This window comes from Hipposideros armiger, unplaced genomic scaffold, assembly GCF_001890085.2.
Source record: "Hipposideros armiger isolate ML-2016 unplaced genomic scaffold, ASM189008v1 scaffold_58, whole genome shotgun sequence".
Classification (NCBI taxonomy): Eukaryota; Metazoa; Chordata; class Mammalia; order Chiroptera; family Hipposideridae; genus Hipposideros; species Hipposideros armiger.
In genome coordinates, this window is record NW_017731408.1 from 4,751,365 (window position 1) to 4,768,022 (window position 16,658).

Below are 16,658 nucleotides of genomic sequence, written 5' to 3' on the forward strand. Positions count from 1 at the left end.
ATTTAATCCTGAGCTCTGCCTTTAAATGAAGCAACATTCTAGGTATGTGTGCAGAATGCCACACAGGTGCATCCGTGAAAGTTAGTTTTACACAAGTAGAGAATCGGCTTCTTCAGCTCCGCCATCGCCAGATCTCTCCCCAAACTGATTAGAGCTCGAGTCACGTCTATTATCGGTCTCCTGATTCAGCTCACTCTAGGCATTTATACCATTACCTTTATACATCTAGTACTATATGCAAATCGGCCTTTTAGCCTTATTCCAAGTCTTTATTTTAAAAAGTCCATAGTTACTACAGATGGCTGTTTTGGGTCAAATTAGCAGTCTAAGACCTGAAAATTCCATCAAACGAGAACAAGAACCTTTACAACGCATCCCTATTTTCCGTCAAGTAAGAGAAGTACGGGTTAAAACCACAGCTCTTGCTTTTAAACGCCTTTACAAAACACGAGCGATCATCTTTCGGTATCACTCCTTGCCCACCCGTCCCAAAACTCGTTTTCCTTGCCACAATTGGCTAAAGTGCCTGTCACTCGAAGCACTTTTACACCCTTCCCCAAGAGCCTTCTTCGGATTTAAATCGTGGTCCCGCCCACCCCCCTTGCACTGATTGGTCAAGGCGCCACTCGTGTGGGGTACTTAGGCCACCGTGCGCAGCGCCCGCTGGGAGCCGAGCCTAGGCGCGAGGGTAGCGCGAGGTCTTTCCAGTGGAGCTCCACTCCCCACTACGGCGACCCCTCCCCCCGACCCCGCTCTGTCTGACCGGTCCCCGAAACGGTGGCGGCGGTTTGTGGTCGTTGGTCCCAGAGATTTAGGACCAACATCTGAAGACCCGAAGGGGTGAGGAAGGGATGGGGACAGCGGGGTCGCTGCCAAACCGCTGGTAACGGCTGTCTCCCGGCTGCAAGAAGCCTTACCCTGCTCACTCTCACACGTCAAATACGTAGTGAGGACCCAGGCCCCGTGGGAGGTGTCTGCGGTGGGCGCCCTTCTGGTTCCCCTGCCCCGTCGAGCTGCGGGAGGGCCAGTGTCCTAGGCGCGGCTTCCCACCCCCAGGTACAGTTCTTGGCCGGACAGCTCCTGCGGTCAGCCCTCGCGCCGCGCGGTCCCGGCCGTCTGGACCCCGGTACCGCGTCTCGTCGGGGCGGTCGGCGGCTCCCTCCGCCCCGCGGCGCCCTGACCTCGCTCCCCCTTATTTCCGCCCCCCTCCCCGGCGCTTTCCGGCCGCTCCCCACCTGCTGCCCTCCATGTTATTCTAACCCTCTCCTCGGTCTACCACCGCAGGTCAGACCACCCTCCTGCACGCTGGCTGGACGGCCGTTGTCGCGCCCGCTCGCTCCTTCTCGAGGCTTTGGGACGACGCCCGGAGCCTCCCGACTGCTGGGTGAGATTTGGCGACCACGTCCCGAGTCTCACTGAGTTCTAGCTGGGGATCTGCCTGGAACTTTCCTCCGCCTTTGACTCTCTTCCTGTTTCTACCCCTAGTGCTGTCTTGTGTGTTGGATTTTGAACCTTGGAAGGCGGAGGGTCTGCGGGCAAGATCGCTGACCCCGTCTCACCCGTGACACGCGCGGCTGGCAGCCATGGACGGTAAAACAGGCAGTGCTACTCCTATCTTTATTTGCTAACATAAAACAGTTTTAATGACTAATCTGTACCGTCTTTTCTTTGGGTTAATAGATAAGACCGTCGAACCTGGAGCCTGGAGACCTCGGATTTAATCCTGGCTTTGAAACTAATGCCCTTCGATTTATTTGGGCAGCAGTTATATGAATTTAGTTGAGCTCATGTTGAAGCCTCTTTAAGCTCTCTCTTACATCCTTGATAAATACTCTATAGCCTTTATACTATATGGTGATTCTATTAAGGCTAAAACCACAGAGGGAATACCAACAGGAGCTTTTTAAGACTTGGCTTCTCTTACAGATTTGTCCCACTTTGTGTTTGAGGATGGCGACAGAATCAGGAAGCAGGATATGTTGCCCGGATAAAACCGACATATAAATAACTTTCGCATGTTGGTAGAATTTTGCTTATTTAAATAAGGGGAAGATATTGACAAACTTCCATTTGGAGACTTTCAGAATTAAAACTCCTTATGGGCTCGAATGATAGATTCCTTTCCAGGGTACACATTTAAAATATTCTATTTTAAAATTAGTTTGTGTGCAACTGTGTACCATTATAGATACGAAAATGAGTATTGGTGCTGCAATTACTAAATTTTAGCATTGCTAAATATTTTTGCTTAAGGCACTGCTTTAACTGCTAATTTCACTTAAGATTAAGGGTGGAATATTGGATTTGAATATTACTGCCAAAGATTATAATACATAATGAACACTCGAAATATAAACATACATTACTGAATATATCATGAGGTAAGACTTATTCGTAAGAATATGCCTGATATATGAACCAAAATTAAGCCTCATATTTTTAATGGTGTCATTTTTGTTATTAGAAAACTTAGACATGTCGGTTTAAGGAGGGTTTGTGAATACAAATCAAATAATTTATGTAAAATCTGGCCTGATTTTCATATTAATGCTCGGTGGTGTTTCCCACTTTATTTTACTGCTTGATGGTTGATGAAGCAAGAAAAAGGGAAGAAAATGTGATCTCTGTGTTCAAATTTTAACAGATTTCAGATGACAGATTACAGATTATGTAAGGAATAGTAGTGTGTACTATTTTGTAGTAGAACTTTGGTTCTATTGTGGATATCTTTATCTTAAGTTTAAAGAGCATTGCACTTTTGTGTTCAAAGCAATATTTTTAAAAATTAGTATTAGTTACAATTATTTTTAAAAATAGTTAAATTTTTAAATCTTTCTAAATTTAAACCTGCCCCCTCCTCCCACCCCCATACACAATATTACTAGAGGATGTAAACACCTAGTACTAAAACTTTTTATACATTATATATTTAACTTAGAGGAATAAAAAAGTGCTCTCATTCTTTAATAAAAATTTAAAATGGAATTGAACTGACCCATCTATACCCTTTTATTTTGAAATGTTAGACTTAAATATCTATATTTTTTACTAATCCTTTTCATTTTCCAACCATGTTGCTATAGTACAGAGTGTCACTAAAATGAGTTGATACTAAAAAAATTTACATGACCTATCAACCATGGTCTTAAGTGTACCATACTCAATAACAACTGAACTTACAAATCTGGAATTTAATAACATGGAATTTAAAGAATGCCATAAAGATCTAATGTGCTTTCCATAAAAGTGTTTTGATACCTTAAAAACTAATTTTTTGTTCACAATTGCATTCAGTTTTTAAAAATCATAGTAAAACTTATAAAATGTTCATTTCCACAGCTTCATAAATTTTTATAGTAGTTCAGAAGATGAAGTTTCAATTTAAGTAGTTTAAACGAATGGACACAAATTCCATCAGATAAATGATTAATTTTCATTTATATTTTGCTAGAATTGTACTTGTCTTTTTTCATTATAATATAGTTTATATTTTGAATGGCAGTACAAATTTGAAAATTTACATTTTTGTTAATGTAAAGTGCTTAAAATTAATGAAGATATAGTTAGCATTTAAAGCTAAAGGCTTGCTTGAAATTGCTACTTGAATATCTATCCTGTGATTAGCTATGCTATCTTGGCTTTCTGTGTTATAGCTTAGTAGGTTTTTTTTTACCCTCCTTCTTTACTTTTGAAACTGAGCTGGAGAGGAATCTGAAAGTCTGAAGTTTAGGAAAAAAAGATTTATCTGTGAAAGCTAGGGTTTATAGATGGTAGGTACAACTTTTAATCTACCCTTCCCACTTTTTATTCCATAAACAATTTATGTCATTCTGTTGCTCAGGGTCCTCCTTCCCTTACTCAGATTCCTTGGGTCATCAGCAGGGTAAGGAAAAAAGTTTGTAGGACACTTTGGAATGTGAATCCACAGCTGAAAGTGTCAGAGAATTGAGACTGGAAGCTTCAGTTGGTATGTTGGCTTTGTCATAAATGTATATGATTGCTGTGCTTCCTTGGAATTATAATTCTCAGATTGATTTCTGAAATATTTTAGAATGAGTATAAAAATATCCTATGCCTCTTTTACACTTGATTTATAATTCTCCCGTTGAGGTTCTTGAATTCTGGCTCTTTTAGAAATGTATTTTGGTTCAATTAAATATGGGGTTAAAGTTGATATTTTTAAAACTTTCTTAATTGTAAGTTAAATAAGCGTATGTGTTACTTTTCACTTTTGAGGTTTTAAGATAAGAATATACTCTTCTAAAGAGATAATGAGATTTGTGACTCTCCAGTGTGTTTTATACTTCTGTGATTTCAAGTTTTTGTAATATTTTAATTGAGATTTCTTGATAGTAAGTCTAGCATAAGTTTCTGATCATTCTCTAGTAAAAGAATCTTTAATGTGGGGACTGACCTATTGTTTCAACATGAAACCCTAGTTAATATCTTTAAAAATATAACTTTTAGAGACATGGATTAACGCAAAATACATGTTTGTAAGGTAGTTGCAGGACTGGGTTGGGTAGGTGGGAATCTCTGTTCTTATGTGACCCAGAGTTTAAACCATAGAAAGTCTGCAGGTGTTTTGTTTGGTCTGTACAGTTTTTTTCAATTTAATTTTAATTAAAATTGAATTAATTTTTAGTTTAGGTTTTTTTCTTGTGTGTGTGACTATGCAATATTCTGCTTTCAAGGGATCATTTAACCTTTTGTAGAGATAATGCTCTCTAAGATGCAGGCTTAAAACATGGAAGGCACCTAACTGGATGATGATGATATGAATATTTCCTGGGTTGTAAGTCCTTTTAAGGCAGAGTCTATGGTTTAACTCTTTTTGTACAGAATTTTGGAAGGGATGTTAAATGCCACATGGTCCAGCAATGCACCCTTTGCTTGACTCGCCACAGCATGTCCAGCCCGTGTTTGAATACCTCTGTTGTTGGAGAGTGAGCCCTTCTCTGCGCAAAGTCCAGGTCCTTGGCAACTAGAGCAAAGAATTGAAGGAGATGCTGAAGTACTGAAAAAGTAGTTTATTGGAAGAGATAGTACATTTCAAAGGAGTAGAAGTAGGCCCGAGCAGTAGAGAACGGCTCAAGGGACCATTATTAGAAGAGAAATTACATTCCCAATTATTTGGAGTGGGCCACACGCAAAGGCAAGGCTCAAAAAGGGAGGAAGGGGTCAGAGAAAAGGAAGAAGCAGTCAAAAAGGGGAAAGGCGGACTTCCCAGGACTTGGAGTTTTTATCCCTTTTTCTCTAGAATGGGCTGTTCGCCTCTGGATGTAGGAACACTTGATTGGCACCCGTAATTGACAACAGGATATTATCTCATCTCTTTAGACTGCGCATGTTCCTCCCCAGAATTCAGTCTGTTATAATGATACTAATAAACTTCTGGGCATATGTATGATATTAATAAGGCCCTGGTGAAACAAAGGTCGTTATGGCCTTTACTGAGCAGGTGTGAGTAACTGGTCTAATCCAGTCAGGTGTTTTGTACCCATTTGTTTTAGGGGTGGATAGTTAACAATGAAAAGAAGTTTTGGATAGAGAGGGGAGGTCACCTGGGCAGTCACATCCTGTGGGATGTGCAGGCATGCAGAGACCCAATGCCTGCCTCTAACTGCCTGCTTTGTTTTCCCCTTGAGAGACGTGATCCCCATAAAATCTCTGTGGGAAGCTGAGGGACAGGATGTCTCTTCTGTATCTGCTTCCTGCTGGGCAGGGGCGTAGAGCTGTCCCTGCCTATTGGGGGTTCACAGAACTCTCTCCCTAGCTGATCTCAGATGAGAGGAAGGGGTCTCGAGCTCCGCCTGGAAGACTGTTATGGCTTCTTTGGTTGTGACTGGCAACCTTGTTGGGGTGTCATCTGCATCCCAAAGTCCCTGAATGAGGGAAAATAGATTTTAATTAATGAATCTGTTAGCTCTTATGAAACCTGTGGCCATTCAGCCTGTCACTCAGGCTGCTTCAGTTGTCTTGGCCCAGAATGGGTTTGGAAAGAATCATTAGGCTTACTGGCCTGGGGGATATTAGGAAGTCACAGGCTTTCAAGTAGTTATCTGAAGCAGGGGTGGGAGACTTCTATTGTTGAGGATTCAGAAACTGATTTACAAGACAATCAAGAAGCAGGGGGGTAGGAGAATTCTAGGATTCAGGCTAGGAGCAATCTTTAGCCTAGGATTCACAAACTGGTTAGAAAAGTAATCAAAGCCAAGCGCTAAGGAACGAAGGAACTAGGGAGGAGACTTAACATTTCTATGGGAAAGAAAACTTAAAAGTCTTTCAGTTGGCGGGGGGCACAACACCTCCATTTGGCAGGAAGCTACCTTCTGTGGCAGCCCTTTCCAACCTTGTGCAGTTCTCTGCTTAGGAGAAAGTTACATTGAAGCATACTCTATCCCAGGCACTATTTACTTGTGGTTGTACTATCTGTTAGGGTCATTAGTACAACTGAAAATTCAGTAACATGACTTGGACATAGGAAACAGTCAATAATTGTCTATAAAATTGAACTTAATTCTGAGAATTTGACTCATTAAATTTTTGAATTGGGATGTAGAACCCTGGACTAAGTTTGAACATGATTTTTCACCAGATTACTTTTTAGTCATCTTACTTTTATGCCTGAGTGTTTGAACATGTAATGGAAATGACACTTTTGTAGCTGTGCAGTGTTAGCATGTAAATGCACCTCTTTAACTGTCAAATATTAAAATTAAGATGTTTCACATAAAAAATTGAAGATTTCTGACTTCTCTTAGAAAATTTGGCATAACTTGGCAAACTGGGTTTCCCCATGGTAATCGTCTGCTAAACTTACGTAGCCACTGCCCATTTCAGATGGTACATGAACTTTCTAGTTAAGTATAGTCCATAGCACATCTTAGAGTTTTGTACTTGGCCTTTCCACTCATTTAATATTTCTTGTCAGGGCCTTGTAGGCATGTGAATTGGTTATTTCATGGATACTCAAAGTTAACATGTCAAAAAGTGAACTCTGTTCTTACTCCTAAAATCTGTTCTATCTCAGCCTTCCTCACCTTTCTGCTTCTCATTGCTAAGAGCAAAACTTTGGTGTTACCCTTGACTTATTCTGTTTATCTCACAATCCATATCCAATCTGTCAGAAAATTCTATTGGGTATACCTTCAAGGTATATCTCTTATCAGAGACTACTACTCTTCCTCCACCTCAACATCTCTGGTCCATGCCACCATCATCTCTCACCTGAATTTTAGTCATGGTCTTTCTTCTGATTGATCTTTCTGCTTCCACCTTTTGCTCTTCTACTGGCTTCTCAATACAATAGCCAGATGATCCTTTTAAAATGAAAGATCATATTACTCCTTTACTCAGAATCTACTGTGGCTCATTTAACTCAGAATAAAAGCTGAAGCCCTTCATTACCTGACTTACAAGGTCTGTGTGATGTGGCAGCTTTTTATCTCTCTGACTTTATCTTTTACTGTACTCTCCCTGGTTTCACCACACTGGTCCCCTTGCTATACCTTATATGTGCCTTGCACACCTCCATTTTGGGGCCTTCTGTTCTTGTTTTTCCATTTGTTAGAATGCTCTTCCCAAATAACTGCATAGCTAGGTTCCCTAATTCTTTGCTCAAATGTTACCTTCTCCGTGGGGCCTATACTGGTTATCCTGTTTAAAATTGCACCCTCTCTTCTCCTGCCAACTTCCCCCCTACCCCACGTGCTCCATCCCTGTTCTTTCCCCCCCTACTATTATCTTTTTAACACATTATTTACTTAACTTTTATTATCATATGCTTTCCCCACTGGAGTATAAGCTATTATACAAGGCAGGGAGGATTTATGGTTTTTTATTTACTGAGGTATCCCAGGTATAAGGAATAGTTCCTGGCCCATAGTTGGTGCTTAATAAACATTTGTTGAACAAATGAATGAATTTGAGTTTTAAGTCCCTGGGCTGCAGTTTGTGTTTTCCTTACTGTTTCATCAATTAGTTTATTAGATAATATTCTATCAGAACTTAATATTATATATTGTTTCATTATATATTAGATAGTAAATATATTTATAATGCTTATATGCAAAATACTATTTTAAGCCCTTTATTATTATTATTTTTTAATTATTTAAAAATGTTTTTAAATTAAAATTATTAGGGTAACAATGGTTAGTAAAAGTACATAGGTTTCAGGTGTACAGTTCTATAATACATCATCTGTATATCACATTGTGTGCTCACCATCCATAGTCAGTTCTCCTTCCATCACCATATATTTGACCCTCTCTGTCCTGTTCTACCACCCCTGTGTCCCCTTATCCTCTGGTAACCACTAAACTAGTGTTTGTGTCATGAGTTTTTGTTCATTTTTTTGTCTTGTTCCTTTGTTGCTTTCAATTTTACATCCCACATATTAGTGAAGTCATATGGTTCTTGATTTTTTCTGTCTGACTTATTTTACTTAGCTTAATAATCTCAAGTTCCATCCATGTTGTTGCAAATGACAGTATTTCATCTTTTCTTATGGCAGAGTAGTATTCCATTGTGTATATACAGAGGGTGCCAAAAAAAATGTATATACATTTTGTTGTTGTTGTTAAAGTTGTAGAAAAGGACAGTTTATTAGAAGAAAACATACATTTCAAAAAAAGCAGAAGCGGGCCCAAGCAGTAGAGAATGGCTCAAGGGCCATTATTGGAAGAGAAAGTACACTCCAAAGAGTTTGGAGCGGGCCTAGCAACAGGAGCTCAAAAGGCCCACATTTTAAGAAAGGGAAAAACTATTAAAATTGTAATACTCAATATTTACCAATAACAAAAGATGAATACAAGTCATGTATATACATTTTTTTTTGCACCCCCAGTATACCACATCATCTTTATCCAGTCATTTATTGAAGGACACTTTGGTTGTTTCCATGTCTTGGCCACAGTAAATAAAGCTGCAGTAAACATTGGAGTACATATATCTTTATGGATAAATGTTTTCAGATTTTCTGGGTAGATACCCAGGAGAGGGATTGCTGGGTCATATGGTAATTCTATTCTTAATTTTTTGAGGAACCTCCATACTGCCTTCCATAGCGGCTGCACCAATCTGCATTCCCGCCAGCAGTGTATGAGGGTTCCTTTTTCTCCACAGCCTCTCCAACACTTGTTATTATTTGTCTTGTTGATTGATGATAGGCATTCTCACAGGTGTGAGTTGATATCTCACTGTGGTTTTGATTTGCATTTCCCTAATAGCTATTGAAGTTGAGCATTTTTTCATATATCTGTTGGCTGTTTGTATATCTTGTTGGGAAAAGTTTCTGTTCATGTCCTCTGACCATTTTTTAATTGGATTGTTTGTCTTCTTTTGTTGAGTTGTATGATTTCCTTATATATTTTGGATATTAACCACTTTTAGCTTTTACTTCTCTTGCCTTTGAGGTCAAATTCATAAAATCCTCTTTGAATCCAGGGTCTATAAGTTTAGTGCCTATGCTTACTTTTATGCAGTTTATTGTTTCAGGTCTTATGTTTAGGTCTTTGATACATTTTGAGCTAATTTTGGTATATGGTGACAGATAACAGTCTTAATTTCATTTTATTTTATTTTTTTGCACGTGGCTTTCCAATTTTCCCTCATTTATTAAAGAGGCTTTATTTTCTCCATTGCATGTTTTTGGCTCCTTAGTTGAAAATTATCTGTTCATATTTATATGGGTTTATTTCTGGGTTTTTAATTCTGTTCCATTGGTCTGTGTGTCTGTTTTTCTGCCAGTACCATGCTGTTTTGATTATTGTTGCTCTGTAGTACAAGCTGAAGTCAGGGAGTGTGATACTTCCAGCCTTATTCTTTTTTCTTAGGATTGCTTTTGCTATTTTGGGGTCTTTTGCGATTCTATACAAATCTTATGATTTTTTGTTCTGTTTCTTTAAAAAATGCCACTGGGATTTTGATGGGGATTGCATTAAATCTGTATATTGCTTTGGGTAATACAGCCATTTAACTATGTTGATTCTTCCAATCCATGAACATGGAATGTTTTCCATTTCTTTGTGGCTTCATCAGTTTCTTTTAAAAATTTCTTATAGTTTTCAGTGTATAGGTCCTTCACATCCTTTGTTTATTTTAAGCCTTTTATGCCTAATCCTGACAACAACGCTGTGAGGTAGAAACTATTATAATCTAGTTTTTAGTAACGAGTAAACTGAGGCCAAACTTGCCCAAAGTCACCGCCAGTAAGGGGAAAACCCAGGATTCACATTTAAGTAGTCATTTAGGTACCTGAGTTTGCTCTTACCTATGATACCATGCTGCTGTTTTTATTTTTAGGAAATTAGCCTTTTATTTGGTGTATTGCAGATGAGTTTTCTTTTTTTTTTTTTTTTTTTTTTAAACATTTTTTTGGGGAATTGGGGAAGGGGAACAGTGTTGCGGAATTGGGGAAGAGGAACAGCCAAGTTGTCCTTCAGTCTTAGTTGTGGAGGGCATAGCAAGCTCAGCTCCAAGTCCATTTGCCATTTGGCCACCCGTTGGCAGTTCATCGGCAGCTCAGCTTGGGCGCAGCTCACTGGCCCATGTGGGAATCCAACTGGTGACCCTGTTGCTCAGAGCTCGCACTCTCAAGCCAACTGATCCACTTGGCCAGCCCCAGGTCAGTTTTCCTTGTTTGTAATTTTTTGTCTTGGTTTTGTGGTGTTTTTTTTTTTTTTTTCTTGGCCTTCTGAAAGTTAATATTTATGTAGTAAAAATCTAGTAATATTTTCCTGAGTTTGTTTTTTTAGAAGGGCCTTCTTGATTCTAAAATTAAATAAATTTACTCATTTTTCCCCTTAGTTTCTTTTTTTTTGTAGTAGAAGCTTAAGATAATCAGATATATATTTTATATCACTGACTGCATTGTGGAGGTTTTATTAGAAGAGGACAAGACTAAAACCTGGAACCTAGTATTAATTTAAGTAAGAAATAATTGCAAACAGGCTGTGGGGATGGACAGGAAAAGATGGATTTCAAGAGATATTTAGACGGTAAAATATTCAGCCTTTGTGAATAATTAGCTGTGAGTCAAAGGAAGGACTCAAGGCTAACTCCCATGTTTCTGGTTGTGACAGTTGGAGGAGAAGGGAGTATGTTTTGTTGTGGTGCCATTTATTGGTTGAATGGATAAACTGGTGGAGATAAGGTAAAACTGGAAGGAATAGGTTTGGAAGATAAAATGACATTTAGTATTGGATATGTTGAATTCAGGATGCCTGTTGAACATTTCATTCTCAATACTTATGGTCATTATGCAGTTCGATAAATAAACTTTAGCTTACTAAAGAAAACGGCTTCCCAAGTGTAAGGAAATGAGGTGGATAGCAGGTAGAAACTGTATGTGAGTATGAGCTACTTTCCTGTTTTGTTTTCTTCAGAATTACTTCATTGGATGCAATATAATAGCTTGGAAGAAGCTTTAAGGACTAGAAAGACTATGTGTGGTATGTATGAGATGAATGTGTTTGTGGCTATATTGATCATCACTCAGAAAAATTCAGAGGTTTTAAAACAAGGAAAGACTTCAGAGGTCACCTAATTTTAGCTTTATCAATTTATAATTTCTGACTGGGTGGTGAACACAATGTGATATATAGATGACGTATATAGAAATGTACACTTGAGACCTGTATAATTTTGCTAACCATTGTCAGCCCAGTTTAATAAAATACAAAAATTTATAATTTCTGTGTATTTAATTTGCATAACTCAATTTGGGGGCTTGTTTGTTCCTTGAGGGACTTTCTAAGGTAAAGTTGTGGCAAAAGGCTTGCCAAAATAATTTTCTTGGCAGGAGGGGATGTTTGTGATTAAATAGACCTGGGTCTGAATTCGGTCTGTGCCACTTTCTGGCTCTGTAATCTTGGATAATTTATCTTTATTAACCTCAGTTTTTCATCTGGAAATAGTAATTTTCTTTTAGTGAAGTTGAGACTCCCTTTTAGTTGTCGTGGAGACTAGCGATAATGTGTAGGAATTCCCTGGCATTTATAATAGGTCTTCTAAATAAACTGAACCTCTGATGATTGTATTCTCAGCCTATTTCTATCTGGTGTTACAGTTTTGTTCTGGAATCTATTACTATAAAGATCAATTGAATATCTGCATTGTAAGCCATCGTTATTTGCAGATGTTTAATCATTTGAAAGATTCCAATACATGCTTAACAATTAGTATTTGTGTTCAAGGCCAAAAAATGAGCCCTAGACGTTTTTGTTTTTATATTTTTAACAATAGTTAAATGATTTAATGTTCATAAAAACTATGAGATAGGCAGCATGATTATCTGTATTTTACAGATGAGGAAATTGAAGTACAGAAGGGTTATATAGCTTACCTAAAATTATATAGTTGATAAGTAAAAAGAAAGGAATTTGAATCTAGGAGGTCTGACTCCAGAGCCATTGTGCTATATAGTAGGAACAAGTGAGTATAACTGCAGTGATAGTTTCACTTACTCTAGAGCAGTGATTCTTTCTTGATATCCTCTCCACTCCCACTTTCTATCCACCTTAGAGATGCTGATACTCTTCCCTAGGTATGTGTCTACTAGATCATACTTACCCCTCTACCTTTGAGAAATGAATGTTTCTCAAAGCAAAACAAAACAAAAAAACCCCCACCAAAATGTGCTGCCTGTGCCAACATTGTAGGTGCATGAAAAATTAAGATTTATTGCTCTCTACTTAATTTATCAAAACTCACCTTGATTTAGCCTTAATGTAATTTCAGCAAGTCTTTTACATACATTGCCTCATTTAATCCTAACCTTGTGATGACTTGCATTGGTACTCCCATTGTACACGTGAAAAATGTAAAGAAACTGATGTAAAGAAACTGAATAACTTGCTCAAGGTGCGCAGCTAGGGAGTGACAGAGCTAAGTATAAAGTTGAGGTGCTGTGGCTGAAAATTTAATACTTTTTTAAATGCTGTGCTACAATGACTTGGTTTCTATTCCTAATTAGGAAATTTCTATAAAAGCCAGGACAGCTTTTCCAGTGCGTTTCCCATATTGTGGATTTTAATTTTTGTATTTGTTCACGGTAACACCAAATGAGAGGGACATAAAATTAAAAAACAAAGTAAATCAAAGTACTGATCTTTAGGATCAGTGCCCTCTTTATGACAACCCAAGGCTATGGTAATTAAGTTTATTTAGAAAAATTAAAAACATTTTATATATGGCAGCCAACATAGATCTTAGCTCCTCTTCCATAGCTCCTGCCCATCCTTTGATGTAAGTTTCTTAAGCTGCTGCTAATTGGAAACCACAGTAGCTCCTCTTTCTGCTCAGAGGACAAGTATCTGTGATACTGCTCTCTCTAGTAGCTTCTTCTGACAGATAGGAACAGGGGCCAATTTGAAGCTCCGTTTATTTACCCAAGCATCTGTTTAGTTGCTGATACCTGCTGGAGCTCTTGAGGATTGCTGACAACATGAGCAGTACTGACACTGGGAACATTTATCTGACAAGTGTAAGGCACAGAAAATCCAGTTGGCTTATATGATAAAATACTTTAAACCTTGGGCTGTATAGATCAACAGTGATCATAAATTTATTGACAGCATCGTACTTATTTTGTTATTCCTGCTTTCCTTTTTCTAACTTTTACTTCTGTTTCCCCACTTTTGTTTTGTTGCTCCTTTTGTTTTCTGTTTTCCACTTTTGTCTCTCTGTTTTGTAGCTTAGGCCTTGTAAAGGTACTATTTAATTGATCAGGGATGTTAAAAGAAGTTTTTAGCCTCCACTGTGGAGAAGAATTTTGGGGGCAGGACTGCAGTGATCACCAAATGTAGCAACCACAGCAGTCCTTGATTTGTTGCAACCCAAAGAAATGCTTCATAGATTTCCTGGTGTTCTGTGACCTAAACACTGTTTTTATGCTTTGTTTTAGGAACTGCTACCATGAATGAAGAAAATATAGATGGAACAAATGGATGCAGTAAAGTCCGGACTGGTACTCAGAATGAAGCAGCACTACTTGCTTTGATGGAAAAGACTGGTTACAACATGGTTCAAGAAAATGGGCAAAGGAAATTTGGTGGTCCCCCTCCAGGTGTGGATTTATGTAAAAAAAAAAATTGAATCTTTAATGTAGTTATTTACAGTTATGTGTATGTCTCCACAAGTATCCCAAATAGGTAGTATCTCTTTTCTTTGTAACTGATGTAAGACCTTAGCAATCATTTTTACAGTTGTTAGGGAAAAGAGGTAGATTTTATAATGTTATGCATGTCTTAGCCTTATATTTTTCAACTCTGCTCTTGGTTTAAGAAGCATTTGAGAAGGAGGTTGGGTTGGTTTAGAAATAAGTCAAGATTGGGTCAGTGGAGAAAAAGGGTACTCTAGCTATTAAAGAGGAGGAATTTGAAAGCAGTGAGTAGAAGAGTGGGGTCTATGCCAGATGCAAATGAGATGTAAACAAGTAAGTAGGTACAATGTTTTGTTTTTCTACTAATAGCTGGTGCAGTTTCTTTGCTCAAAACCCTCCATTTAACTTTCTGTCAGACTTAAAATGAAATCGGGGCCTCTAGCTACATTAATGGCCACATTTCCTACCACTTTAGCCCTCCCTAAAGTACATGTTAGCACTACAGATCTGTGGGCTCTGAGTTGTTCTAACATATAAAATACTTGCAGAGAAGATGTACCTGCCAACCAAAAATACCAACCCTTCTATGGCTTTAGTTTTCTTCATAGCACTTATCACTCATCCCTTATTGACTATAAGTTTCATGAGGGAAGGGGCTTCTATTTTGTTCATTATTGTATCCCCCAACACCTAGAATAGTGCATGACACAAAGAAGGCTCACAGTACATTTGTGGAATGAATGACTGACTGAATAGTGAATATAAAGATCTTATCAGAATTTATATTTATTTTTGTCTTTTAGGTTGGGAAGGTCCACCTCCACCTAGAGGCTGTGAAGTTTTTGTAGGAAAAATACCTCGTGATATGTATGAAGATGAGTTAGTTCCTGTTTTTGAAAGAGCAGGGAAGATATATGAATTTCGACTTATGATGGAATTTAGTGGTGAAAATCGAGGTTATGCTTTTGTGATGTACACTACAAAAGAAGAAGCCCAGTTAGCTATCAGAATTCTTAATAATTATGAGATTCGACCAGGGAAGTTTATTGGTGTGTGTGTAAGCTTAGATAATTGCAGATTATTTATTGGAGCTATTCCCAAGGAAAAGAAGAAAGAAGAAATTTTAGATGAAATGAAGAAAGTTACAGAAGGAGTTGTGGATGTCATCGTTTATCCAAGTGCAACTGATAAGACTAAAAATCGTGGTTTCGCATTTGTAGAATATGAATCTCATAGAGCTGCTGCTATGGCTCGGAGAAAACTAATTCCAGGTAAGCCTATCCCTTTAAAGGTTATTTTTTTATATTCACCATATTATAAATATGGAAAAATGACAGTACCACAGAGATCAAATATTAGGAAAACATTCCTTAAAGAGGAATAAAAATTATTTAAGTAAGGAAGTAAAATAATTCTAAAAGACAAGAAGTTTCTATAAAATAAAATGTCATAATGTATACTAATTTACTGATTTGCTGAATGTATATACTTACATTGAGCTGTTGTTTCATAAAAACCCAAAAGACAATGTCTAATTCTTCTAGTAAAGATCTGTCTATGAAGTATATTTTTTGTCTTGACTTTTAAAATTCCACCATAAGTTTTAGGTTTGCCTTAATAAATTCTCATGTGAATAGGAAATTATAACGCTTAACCAAATATAATGATACGTATTTGAGTTTTTCTTCTTTGGAGAAACAATTTTACTTAACAATATTTGACTTTTGTTTTAACTGTCTTCAGATTAATTTATTCTTTTTTACAGGAACGTTCCAACTATGGGGCCATACCATTCAGGTAGATTGGGCTGACCCAGAGAAAGAGGTTGATGAAGAAACCATGCAGAGAGTTAAAGTTCTCTATGTACGAAATTTAATGATCTCAACTACAGAGGAAACAATTAAAGCAGAATTCAATAAATTCAAACCTGGTGCAGTTGAACGGGTAAAGAAACTGAGAGATTATGCTTTTGTTCACTTTTTCAACCGAGAAGATGCAGTGGCTGCTATGTCTATTATGAATGGAAAATGCATTGATGGGGCAAGTATTGAGGTAACACTGGCAAAACCAGTAAATAAAGAAAACACCTGGAAACAGCATCTTAATGGTCAGATTAGTCCTAATTCTGAAAGCTTGATTGTGTTCACTAACAAAGAAGAGAGCCATCCAAAAACTCTAGGCAAGCCACCAGCTCTTCAAGCTCGTCTCAATGGTCAGCATAGCCCAAGCCCCCCTGAAATCGAAAGATGCACTTACCCATTTTTTCCTGGCACAAAGCTTACTCCAATTAGTATGTATTCTTTAAAATCAAATCATTTCAATTCTGCAGTAATGCATTTGGATTATTACTGCAACAAGAATAATTGGACACCACCAGAATATTATTTATATTCAACAACAAGTCAAGATGGGAAAGTACTCTTGGTATATAAAATCGTTATTCCTGCTATTGCAAATGGATCCCAGAGTTACTTCATGCCAGACAAACTCTGTACGACGTTAGAAGATGCAAAGGAACTTGCAGCCCAGTTTACGTTACTTCATTTGGGTA

The 16,658-nt window shown here is 37.9% G+C and overlaps 1 protein-coding gene across 3 annotated transcripts in view; it reads left to right on the plus strand.

The window, feature by feature from the left end:
• Nucleotides 1–687: 687 nt before the first annotated feature.
• RBM46 (RNA binding motif protein 46) overlaps nucleotides 688–16,658 on the plus strand; it is a 37,632-nt gene continuing 21,661 nt past the window's right edge. The window contains exons 1-7 of one of the 3 annotated variants that reach the window (XM_019641163.1): nucleotides 688–840; nucleotides 1,285–1,384; nucleotides 1,486–1,590; nucleotides 11,391–11,456; nucleotides 13,910–14,071; nucleotides 14,911–15,378; nucleotides 15,873–16,655. In XM_019641163.1, coding sequence (XP_019496708.1) covers nucleotides 1,584–1,590; nucleotides 11,391–11,456; nucleotides 13,910–14,071; nucleotides 14,911–15,378; nucleotides 15,873–16,655 — 1,486 coding nt within the window. In that variant the 5' untranslated portion in view covers nucleotides 688–840; nucleotides 1,285–1,384; nucleotides 1,486–1,583. Of the gene's footprint in view, nucleotides 841–1,284; nucleotides 1,385–1,485; nucleotides 1,591–11,390; nucleotides 11,457–13,909; nucleotides 14,072–14,910; nucleotides 15,379–15,872; nucleotides 16,656–16,658 lie in introns of those variants that run through there. The other 2 variants (XM_019641164.1, XM_019641165.1) reach the window with 2 other exon arrangements.